This window comes from Carcharhinus amblyrhynchos, chromosome 11, assembly GCF_965287045.1.
Source record: "Carcharhinus amblyrhynchos chromosome 11, sCarAmb.v2.hapA, whole genome shotgun sequence".
NCBI lineage: Eukaryota > Metazoa > Chordata > Chondrichthyes > Carcharhiniformes > Carcharhinidae > Carcharhinus > Carcharhinus amblyrhynchos.
In genome coordinates, this window is record NC_137334.1 from 73,070,760 (window position 1) to 73,083,514 (window position 12,755).

At 40.7% G+C, this 12,755-nt stretch overlaps 1 protein-coding gene across 1 annotated transcript in view; it reads left to right on the top strand.

The window, feature by feature from the left end:
* Positions 1-12,755, top strand: part of arhgap15 (Rho GTPase activating protein 15) — a 686,224-nt gene that overhangs the window by 86,973 nt on the left and 586,496 nt on the right. The window contains exon 3 of the mRNA XM_080199371.1: positions 10,362-10,544. Coding sequence (XP_080055497.1) covers positions 10,362-10,544 — 183 coding nt within the window. The remainder of the gene's footprint in view (positions 1-10,361; positions 10,545-12,755) is intronic.

A 12,755-nucleotide genomic window follows, 5' to 3' on the forward strand; every position in this document is an offset into this window, starting at 1 on the left:
CGACCTATATAGCAGAAAAGAAAATTGGAGTGCTAATAATAGATGAATGAATCCCAGAAATGCACAAGAAATAGTCACTAAGTGTTTCAAGTGATTAGAAGGATTGTAACATGGTGAATTACCCAAATTGAAGAGCATTCTGATAAAAGAACAAAAGTAAGAAGGTCACAGGGGTTTTTCTGCTTGATCTAAAGATGTGCAGGTTAGGTTGATAGGCTATGCTAAATTAACTCTTAAGGTCAGGGGGATTAGTAGGGTAAATACATGGGATTATGGGGATAGGGCTTGGGGGGGGATTGTTGTCTGTGCAGCCTCGAAGGGCCAAATGGCCTCTTTCTGCACTGTAGAGATTCTATGATTCTCTAAGATAATAATGTGTTAGTCACAGACTCCTTCAACTATATAGCACTGCATAGTGCTTTTACTTCAACAGTACCATTACCACCTTGGTTAGAATGTTATTTGAGAGGAGTAGTGAATAGAGGATTGCAACAGTTGTGGGATGTACAGGAAAAACTGCTGGAAATTTTAAAATGAACACTGGAAATTCTCAATAAATAAGGCAGTTTTGAAGAAGGATCATATTCAACTCGAAACATTGCCCAGAATTCTCCAGTCATTCACATTGCACCACCCTTACCAGCAAGAACGAATAATTTGACACTCAGCCAGGTCTTCATTCACTGCAGAAGGGCTGGAGAATCCCAGCTGTGGGTGAGGTCAGAGAATCCAGCCCATTAAATCAGTTTTTCTATCACAGATGCTGTCAGACCTGTTGGCTGCTTCCAGCACTTTGTTTTTATTTCCAGTAAGTAGTTTCACAACACAGGTTTATTTGGTAGCATGAACCTTCAGAACATTGTCTCCTTCATCAGGTGACTGAAAAGTTCAGTGTGAAGAGACCAAACTCTTCATTCACCTGATGAAGGGGCAATGCTCCAAAAGCTTGTGCTACCAAGTTAAACCTGTTAGACTTTAACCTTTAAGTGAGACTATTTACTGTGCCTATCCCAGTCTAACACCAGGCAATTCCACATCACGTTTTTATTTCAGATTTGCAGCATCCGCTGTATTTTTCTTTCTTTTTCTACTGACATATTTATGTTGGTTGTCAGTTCAGAATGTGTGAATGAATAGAGAGTAAGGAAGCACAGTGCGAGTACTGATAGTGGGTCTAGAAGAGATTTTGGTGCCAGAAAATAAGAAAATGATGCAAAAGGGAGACAACCGACTCAAAAAAAAGCTTCTTTCTTGTTGCCATCAGACTTTTGAATGGACCTACTTTGCATTAAGTTGATCCTTCTCTATACCCTAACTATGACTGTAACACTATATTCTGCACTCTCTCCTTTCCTTCCCTATGTACGGTATGCTTTGTACAGCACACAAAACAATACTTTTCATTGTATACTAATACATGTGACAATAATAAATTAGATCAAATCAAAATCAATAAGCTGTCATCGCAGGCATTAAACTGGAAGTGAGCAATAGCATAAACAGATTGACAATTAAATGAAGGCCTCAGGATAGTCTTGTAGATGAATTAGAAACAAACGTCCTTAAGATTGTGAAGTTTTGATGGTTGCCAGTAAGCTTGGGAGTAAACTAATAAGAGAGGCAAAACAAAGGGCGTTAGATAGGTGGAATGGTTTTGGGGTTTTCTGTGAAGTACCAGAAAACAGTCAACAGGCAAACTTGTGCAGAAAAGTCCTTGCTGACGGGACTTCGAGTGAGGTCAATTGCTTGAACTTTGAAGATTGGCTGTTTGATACAGATGTTTTCAGTCAAACCATGAAACTTCACCAAATTCTGGTAAGATCACTCCTAGTTTATGATCAACTAAAAGCAGATCTCACAATGTTTGGTTGGTGTTGTAAAGAGAAACTTTCAGGTATCTTCAAGATGCATGTTGATGGTTTAAGACCATAAGGCAACAAGACATAGGGGCAGAAGTAGGCCATTCGACCCATTGAGTCTGCTCCACTGTGGCTGATACGTTGCTCAACCCCATTCTTCCATCTTTTCCCCATATCTTTGATCACCTAACCAATCAAGAACACTTGTATCTCTGTCTTAAATGCACTCAGTGATTTGGTCTCCACAGGCTCTGTGCCAATGAATTCCACAGATTCACCATCCTTTGGCTGAAGAAATCCCTCAACTCAGTTCTAAAGGGATATCCCTTTACTCTAAAGCTGTGCCCTTGGATCTTCATTTCTCCTACTAATGGAAACTTTCTGAAGGGGTGCCGTTGCAGAATTTGAGACATGCATTATTAATAAGATTAGAGTTTAAAATTGTGCATCATGCCAGTGGGGCTTTTCATTATATTGGTTTAGATATTAAGCAAAGTAGGTCCAGAATTAATTTATTTAGGGACTGCTACTGCCATCCTGGCTAATCGAACTACGTCATCGCAGAAACATAAAGTGTCTCTTCTTTAGATATAAATCAATTGCAAAGCTTGATTTCTCACATTGTGCACTCAGACTAGACCAGGTATTAGTTGGGGTTAAATAATACAATGAAACACTGAAGAAAATAATGTTTTGAAACTAAATTAAAAACTAAGAATGTTAAATCTGGATAAAGGCACACTTACGTTGCCATCCTTAGGTGAACCAAGGAACATAAATTGAATCATTGTTAATGAACCTTCACATGCTAATCTTCCTAATAGATATTTTACTACAGCTGATTTCATAATATTTTGGATGAGATGGGAATTGCTTGGAAAGCCAAGAGAATAAAGTTTGTGAAATGTTTTTGTTAGCTACCAAAATGTAGAATCTAGTGAGGGAATGAATTTGTCAAAGATTTTAAATGGCATTCTGTACAATGGACATACCGAAAATAGTAAAGCCATCTGATGTCACGTTATGGTTCCTTGTGAATCGATGTACACTTTATAAAACATGCGAATGAGCAAAGTTTGTGGGTTGATCTTGCTGTTTGCAGCAAAGTGAGAAAGAATTTCTCAAAAATTAAATGGTTGGAGACGCGTCATGAATTATGGATTTCATTCGCAAAAACAAATGCATGTACGAAGCAATTGTGAAGGGTTCCTAGTGGAGGGCCCGTCTTTCAATGTAATGTTTTGCACAGAATGTAGAGACCTTTGATGTAATTAGTTTCAAAAATATGATCATATCTGTAAACTTCTTGTTAAAGAGAAAGAAGGGAATCTGTTAATTGTGCATTAATTGTATTTAATGGGATGTAAGGCGTGGGCATCAACTGGGGATTCATTTATTCTCCTATAAAAGGATCAGACTGACATTACAATTGGTGGATAAAAAGGTGTGCATGTGTAATGTGTATCTCTGTAAATAAATGCTGTAAATAAAAAGTTGTAACAATTGTACCTAGATCTATCCTTCACCACCTGTTTTTTGGGAATATAGAAAGACTCACAGTGAAATTACACTTTTTGCAGTTTTGTCAAGGCAAACAGCGGAGAGGTGCTAATCATCTAATAATTTGTAGAGAATCAGAACTCATGAAATACCTCTTCACTACAGTTGTGCCTTTTGGGAAATAATAATAGTTAATTTGCCGTTTTTTTTTTGTGTAATGTGTGAGTGCGTGTACATTTTTCAAGGGTAACAACGTAAGTGACATGACAAATGGAGATGCATAATTAGAAATTGCGATTGTTTCCATTTTTGCTACCTTAACCTCATTCACAATGAAAGAAGAATATTTCTGCCTGGGTATTTTGACAAATGATAGAACTTTCTTTGAGAAAATAATTATTTTTCAATTCATATGCACAGATTCTTCCTTGCCCCTGAAAATAAATTCTCAGGAAACCTTGGTAGAAAAATTATCACTGGTTGCTTGGATAACTACCCTGAATTAATGGATGGGATTTTGTGGCCTCACTTGGGCGAGACTGGAAATTCATGCTTGAGGTCGGTGGAGATTTCCATTGTTTCGACCCTCGCCCACTCCAATTGTGTGGCGGGTGAGCTGATCTCTGCACTCGTTCCGGTGAATGAGTGCAGAGGTCAGATATAATGTTAACAGACCGACAAAATGAGGATGGATTTTACAGTTCTGCTTGTCATTAATCCAACCACTAGCAGAATGGTTCAAAGTAAAATCCTGTGTTTCACAATTGCCTTTATTGTCATCCAGATTGTCAGTCTTTAATTCTGATTAGTTTTGTTGGTGGGAGAAAAGAGCATTTGTTTTTTCAGTGACAGTTAAAGCCAGTAGCAAAATGTACTGCTTGTGAAAATTATTAAATTTGAGTCCTGTCAAAATATATAGGTATACGGGATTGTTATTAGTACAACAGTTCAACTATTGACCTCTGATTTTAACTAAAATATGCAGCCCATGGTTTGAAACGTATTCATCTTATCCTTTACTGAGTTTGTCCCGAGCAAGTGTTTATTATAAATTATGCTCCTCTGCCATAATCAAGTTGACTCATTGCACAGACTCGCAATATTTATCAACTAGCTTTTCTGTGCAAGGAAGAACGCCTTTCATCTATCCTTCTATTAAAGAGCAATTTAAAAGTTCTAAACTTCATCAGTGCTTTTGGAGGGGAACATGCAGGAAGTTTTTGGATGCCTGCTGAATTCTTAGTAGTGTTACTCCTATGTGTTTTCAGACAGATTTTAAATTCTATATGAAGTGTGTGTAGCAACAGATCTTATAGCAGCATCTGGGCACACTTTTTATAAATGTAGTTTTCATACTTTTATCTTAATTCTGTGTGGAGTCTGCACGTTCTTCCCATGTCTGCATGGGTTTCCTCCGGTTGCTCCAGTTTCCTCCCACAGTCAAAAGATGTGCGGATTAGATTGATTGGCAATGCTTAATTGCCCCTTAGTGTCAGGGAGATTAGCAGGGTAAATAGGTGGGGTCACGGAGATAAGGCCTGAGGGAGATTTTTGTCAGCTGAACAGCCTCTTTCAGTACTGTAGGGATTCTATGAAAACTAAGGTAGGAATTATAAATTTAGTGACATGATTGCCAGAATTCTACCGTCCACCATGGAATCGGAGCAGACAAGAGATGGACAATGGAAATGTTCATTAACCTCAGGCAGGATTTTTTGATCTCAGGTAGAGGGAGGCTGTAAAATCTCACTGAATCCCATGACATACTTTTTTAAAAACCAGAAAATGCTGGATAAACTCAGCAGATCTGGCAGCAACTGTGGAGAGAGAAACAGTTAACATTTCAGGTCTAATGATCCCTGGACAGAACTGAAGAAAGGCAGAAATGTACAGATTTATGTAGTTGGAGGGATGGGAGATGAGGGAGGGAAGATGCGAGGGCAGAGATGCGGAAGAAGGATCGGACACAGTAAAGTGCCCTACCAACTTTTTTTTATATAGTTGGAAAGGGGGAGATGGGGAAGAATGAAAAAGCAGAGAGATGTTGGGGTAAAGGAGATATTGACAAAGTTGTCATGAGCATAAGACTGGCGAATTCCACCTTACAAACCTCCCAGTGCCAGCAATAACACACTGGTTTTCCTGCTGGTGTGAGAACGTAGTCCCGATTCAGAAGAATTGCAGTCCACATTGGGAGCAGTGAATACAATAGACTCCAGTTGAAGGAGATGTAGATGGAATGCTGCTTTAACTGAAAGGAACTGAGAAGGAGGGAGGTAAATGGGCTGGTGGGAAAGAGATGAAGGGTTGGGGCAATGGAGGGGAGGATCAGGGTGTTACAAAGGGTGTAGTTCCTGTTGAATGCTGATGGGGCAGGGGGGAGGGTGGTGGGGTGGGGGCAAGAGGAAAGGATGTGTTTAGTGGGGGCAGAATGCTGGAGCTGGTGCAAATGGGAGAGAATGATCCTTTAAATGCAGAGGCTGGTGGGGTGAAAAGTGAGGACAAGAGGGAACTTGTTACTGTTTGGGAGGGAGGGAAGGTGTGAGGGCAGAGATGAGGGAGAAGGGTCGGACACAGTAAAGTGCCCTATCAACCATGGTGTGGGAGGGAAGAGCTCTCAGGTGAGGAAAAGGGCAGACATGTTCGAAGCGCTGCGTTTGAAAATGGCATTATTGGAACAGATGTGACGGAGGAGGAGAAATTGGGAATGGGATATGAGGAGCTGTAGTCAAGGTAGCTCTGGGAGTCAGTAGTTTGGAACGAATATTGGTTGTCACACTGTTATTAGTCATGGAAATCAGGGAAAGGGAGTGTCGGAGGTAGACTATATGAAGGTAAAAGGGATGGAAATTGAAGGAAAAATCAATAAATTTTTTGAGATCCAGCTGAGAGCATGAAGCAATGCTGAAATGGTCATCGATGTTATGGAGAAAGCACGAAAAGTGATGTGAAACTTGACTCAAAACATTAAATCTACTTCTCTGTCCAGTGCAGAGAAACCTGCTGAGTTTAACCAGCATTCTCTGGTATTGTTTCAGATTTCCAGAGTTCGCAGTATTTTGCTTTTATAACATTGTGTCCTTATGCTGACATGACAAGTTGCTGTGCTTTCAGATTTAATAACAGTCTATATAAACACAATATGATTTAATTAAGTCATACTCACGTTTTGTATGAATGCAAAGTAGTTTTTGCTTTGCAAACTCCAGTGTAACTCGGCTGTGAAATTGACTAAATGTAGCAATAAAAACCAGCGCGCGACAGAAATGTAGGCAAAGCAAAGTTTAAAATGTTAACCTTTAAACTTCAATATTAATGACTGTTGTCAGCTGCTTGTTAATATTAAAATATAGCCATCAAGTATTTCTAGCACCCTGTTTTTCTTGGCTAAGAGGTAGTGTGGAGACAGTGACATAACTTTGCTCTGCTTGTTCTGGGTCATTATCTGGAATTAGCTCTCCCAAACGGCTGTGGATGCTGTCAATTGAAATTTTCAGGACTGAAGTTGATAGATTTTTATTACCTAATATCGAGAGTAGTGGAAAAAAAGTGGATAAATGAAGTTTAGACATAAATCAACTCTGAAAGAATAGAATAATGGAACAGGCTCAAAGGACTGAATGGCCCACAGTAATTATTGCTTATTATTGTAGTTGCATTCCTAAAAAGTGCAATTTTAGGTGAAACAACATTAAGCAAATTAGATTCTCCCAGTGTAACCAATGGTATTATTGCCAGTCTATTAATCCAGAAACTCAACTATTGTTCTGGGGACCCGGGTTCGAATCCTGCCATGGCAGGTGGTGAAATTCAATTTTAAAAAAATCTGAAATTTAAAAAAATACTGATGATCATGAAACCATTGTAGATTGTCGGACAAACCCATCGGATTCACTAATATCCTGTAGGGAAGGAAATTTGTTGTCCTTATCTGGTCTGGCCTACGTGTGACTCCAGAGCCACATCAATGTGATTGATTCTCAACTGCCCTCGAGCAATGAAGAATGAGTAATAAGTACATGCTGGCCAGCCAGCGATGCTAATGTCCATGAATGAATAAAAAAACTGCTAGGTTTTGATGGATACTTATCGTCAGAAAAAGAAACCGCGTTTCAGTATTATTTCCTGCAAGTTTAAATACTGTATGTTCCCAATTCCTATATTTGTAACCGAAAAAAAGAGAAATATTCAAACCACCTGCTCACTACCTTTTCTGCCCCCCAGCCCTTTGACTCTTTGCATCACCCACTCGACATTTCCCACTTCCTTTCCACTTGCAGCTTCATTCTCAGATACCCTTGCTGTGAGCCACAGTTCAGGAAAGAAGTGGCAGGAGAAAAAGAAGCAAGTGAAGGAATGGGAGGAGCTAAGAGTGTGAGGGTTAGGGAGGAAAGCAGTGAAAAGACAAGATGGAGATCAACTGGGAAGGTCAGTGAGCAAGAGGTTTGGGAAGAGAAATGCTGAGCAGGAAGGAGTCAGCAAGTATGTGGGGGCCAGCAGGTGGGCTACAGAAGAGACAAGTGCAGGCCACATATGGAATGCCGGTAATATAGATAAGCTTCACACAAAAATATTTTGCAGAATTTTACAAAAAGGTCACTGTTGCTTTGAGAGCAATCAAATGCCTCTTCTTACACTGGCACTAAAATCATACCTATCGGGTCACGTAAAGCTACCTGGACTCTGGCATGGAGCAAAAACAGAACTCTCTTTGTTCAGCGCCTAACCATTCCACTTCATGCCATCCGTTGACCGGAATCAGACCCTTTGACCTTGGGTGGAATTTTACGGTTCTACGATGAGTGTGGCTGTAAAATCCCGCCCCTTATGTTAAAAGCATAATAGCACTGAATGAGGTAACTTAAAATGGGGACTTACATTAACACTGCAATGAAGTTCCTGAAAATCCCCTAGTCGCCAGACTCTGGAGCATGTTCAGGTACACTGAGGGAGAATTTAGCATTGCTAATGCACCTAACCAGCACAGCTTTCGGACTATGGGACGATGTTGGAGTACCTGTAGAAAACCCATGCAGACTCCATACAGACAGTAACCCAAGCAGGAAATCAAACCCAGCTTCTTCACGCTATGAGGCATCCGTGCTAACAAGTGTGCCACTGTGCCTTCTGTTTATGACTGGGCAAATTGCATTCAATAAGCAATTCACAATATTTTTTAACTGAAAGTAGCTTCTAAACAACTGAAGTTTTTTATATTATTATCTGGCAGTCTTCCAGCAAAGGGCTTAAGAACTATTACCCTATTTAAAAGCTAACAATTCTTTTTGATTACTTTCTGTCTTTTGCACACAATTTCAGGAGGTCACAAAGTGTTTCACAGTCAATGAACTTTGAAGTGTAGTTAATATTTTAATATTGCAAAGCACAACAGCCAATCTCCCCTGTAAGGATCCACGAACCTCAAAGAGGCACATGCCAGATTGAGGGATAAATATTAACCTGAGACAGGTGGTGAGTTACCATTTTGTTCTTTAAATAGTGCAACAAGATCTTTTACGTCCCATTTCAGAGGACTGTTTTAATCCTGCTTGAATGTTTCATCAGAAAAATGGCACCTCTGACAGTGCAGATTCCTTTAACACTTGAGTGACAGCCTCGTTTATGCTGGGCTGCCACTCAAGTGTTAGGATTTGAACCCTTGACTTCCTGATTCAGTCGCAAGTGTGCTTCTCTGAACCAAAGACCGAACGTATAAAAATTTGACAGGTTTGTGGCAGTGCCTCATTCTTCCACCCCTTCTGCAAACATCAGGTCCTGTCAAGGGACTTGTGGTGCTGCTGGCAGTACGAACCGCCCATGGGAGGAAATCCCTGTCACAATGGGGCTGTGCAAGAGCAAAGCAATTTGGAAAATTTGCATTGTATTGGCAGTTTCACCTATTATCAGGAAGATTGGCAATGACTACTGCCATTTTTGGCACCAGGTTTTAGTTTTAAACACATTGCATCAGATTTTCCAGTCACTGCATCTGAGGTTAATGGATTGCTTGGGAGTAATGGATACAAGGAAATTGGAAGATTGTTGGGGGGAGGGAGGGTGGTGCAGGAGCACTTCCCAATGAGCCTTCCCGATTTGCCAACCTTCTGTTTTCCGACTAATGGTGACACAGTCAATGAAGTACCCAGTATGGTTAGCGATTTCTGCTCCTCATTACGTGGATTTCCCTCATCCAGAACACTCAGCAATCCAATAGTTCCAGTTGCAGGAAGAGCAAAATCTGTCCCAATTATATTTTGAATTGAAGCAGAATTTGAACAAGAATTCTGAAACTAATGAAAATTTTCATCCTGCTAATATTCAGTGAAGTGGTTAACAAATTTGCTGTGCTATATAAATTCTGACATGTTGGTCAAATTGAAAGGAGTCAAAGGGAAATTGATATAATTGTTTTGGTACACAGTGCAAAGTATTGTTTCTTGTGTGCTATACAGACAAAGCATGCGGTTCATAGAGTACATAGAGGAGAAGGAAAGGGGAGGTGCAGAATATTTTGTTAGAGTCATAGCTAGAGTGTAGAGAAAATCAGCTTAATGCATGGTAGATCCATTCAAAAGTCTGATGGCAGCAGGGAAAATGCTGTTCTTGAGTCGGTTGGTAGGTGGTCTCACAGTTTTGTATCCTTTTCCCAATGGAAGAAGATGGAAGAGAGTATGTCCAGGGTGCATGAGGCCCTTGTTATGCTGGTTTCTTTTCTGAGGCAGCAGGAAGTGTAGACGGAGACAATGGGCTGGAGGCTGGTTTGCGTGAGGGACTGGGCTATGTTCACAACCCTTTGTAGTTTCTTGCGGTCTTGGGCAGAGCAGAAGCCACGCCAAACTGTGATACAACCAGAACGAATGCTTTCTATTGTGCATCTGTAAAAATTGGTAAGAGTCGAATTGGAATTTAGCACTCTGATATATTATAGGTATTTAGATGAGCAATGTTTACCCATGGATTAGTTGCAGCTTCTTCACACGATTTCCTTACTTCTTTTCAAAGGATGGGCCGACAACTCAACCGAAAACCAATGCCCAGTCGGCGTCCACCACTGAACATCTTCCCTCGCCCAACTTCAGTCCTGCTGCGGTGCAGCGGAGAGTGAAGAGTGGGGCCGCTAACTGTGACCGGCTCAGTCAAACAAAGTCGATGGTTCTCACTGATTCCAGCCCCATCAAATTACCGGTGAGTAGATAATGCTGTACTTTGTTCCACTGTGAAGGTGTTGCTGGAAAATTACTTTAGATATTAATTTTGTTAAAGACCAGGTGAAATGTCTCTTTGAAAAAGTCTCTGAATTTTATCCAAATAAATGGGCAATAATAAAACTGCAGATAAAATTGATGACGGCCCACTTGAAGCACTTCAATTATTAACTGTAGGTAGGGAATATTGCTTGGAACTTTAAGCAATGAGCCATTTTATTACACATTCTTAATGAAACTTGGAATTTCTATATTTAAGATCACTGGAGAAGGCATTCAACACAAAATGACTGTGCAGAAAATGATGGGGATTTCTTCTGGTACCCCATTATCTGGCAGTGCCAGGTTAAACACAATTGTTCATAGAATCCCTACAGTGCAGAAGGAGGCCATTCAGTCCATCAAGTCTGCACCGACAACAATCCCACCGAGGCCTTATCGCTGTAACCTCACGTATTTACCCTGCTAATCCATCTAACCTACACATCCCAGCACAGTAAGGGGCAATTCAGCTCGGCCAATGCACCTAAATCTCATATCTTTGGACTGTATGAGAAAACCAGAGCACCTGGAGGAAACCCATGCAGATACAAACTCCGCATAGGTAGTGGCCAAAACCAGTATTCAAACCCAGGTCTCTGAAACTGAGAGGCAGCAGTGCTAATCACTGTGCCACAATGTTGTCCATTCTGTTGTGGGAGTCAGATGATAACATAATCTCGCAAAATGCAATAACCCATAGATTTGGTCAGTAGAAGCCATTGCTGTCCATGTTATTTCTATATTGTGACTAAAATTTGGAATTGTCAAGGCTACATTTTTTTTGGCAAATGTATATATTAATGCTTCTGTAGGGAATACCCTCCACATATAATATTGCATGTTATTATGAACTGATTACTTTCGGGGATGTCGAGCCCCACAACACTTATGTTTGGCTGCTCCCAGTGCATTTTATTACATTCTGATTACACTGATTTCTTGCAGTTAGAAACTGTAGCTCATAATTGTTCTCTGCACTTCATACTTAAATACCAGTCAGAAAGAAAGCTAACAAAATAGAACAAAAGTTTCAGAAAAGTTGGCATAGCTGAAAAACATATCTTAAGATCTTTATCTTAAATAAATATGTCTTAAGATGTTTGAAAGGGAGGTATTGCCATATGAAATGATGAGTTTGGTGCAAGTGTTCCCACTAAAGTTTTAAGAATTGGTATTGCTGATCAAATTTGTGTCACTTTCCCAATCAGAGTTTTGCCTGAGGGTCGAGGAGGGGCCAGATGGCTAAACAAGTCCCTCCAAGGAGATGGTTTGGCATCTTAATTGTGTGAATAAATTTGTGAAGTTCATGGCTATGCAACATTTTGAATTAACCTATGAATGGTTAAAATTCCACGTGAAGCAATCCCACTTTTCAAGTTCCCTGCACATTATCACCCCCACTCTTGGTGGGTCAAGTAAGTGTCAATCCAGGCCATATTGAAAGTCCAGTGGAACATAAAGTTGCCATCACTAAATCGCAGTTATAACCTACATTCAGTCACATTTATTGCCAGGGAAAATTCTTAAAGTAGACAGACGTTCACCTTCCAGAAGTAGTGAATTTAGGAACCCCCACGTCCCCCAATGGGCCAAACATCTACAGGTGGATGTCATAGATTCAGCGTCATTGAGGAGGTCCATCTTCCAACCTCAGGGTGTTCCTGAAATTCCACCTTCCCTTGCAGGAGGTGAATGTTCTTTCTTCAATGGTGGTTTAATTGGATGTTGGATGCCTTTTTAGTATGGCATCCAGATATGATGGTGGTATTTGTGCTATTGTGCCTACATCGCATGGTTTCTCACAGGTCTCCACTGTGGATTGGCACTGCCAGAGTTGGGGTTGGGGCTGGATGTGCAACAAAGAAGCAGGGGCAGGAGCTGGGCCTCCCATTGAGTGATTTGGAAGAGGTTGTCCTTCTGTGGTCATGGGTTGGAGGATCTTCTCTTTGTCTGTCAGGGGCCCTGATGTCAATGGGGGGGGTAGGAGGGCTTTGACTTCACTTTGAGATTGGGGTCCCTTAAAGACAGATGCCCTGAAAATTGTGGAGTCTTTAGGCCCAACCCTCAAGAATAATAGCACATCTCCCCCCCACCTCCCCGCCCCGCCACCACCTGCTTTCTTTCGACAGTGTCAGAAGATCTCAGGTGG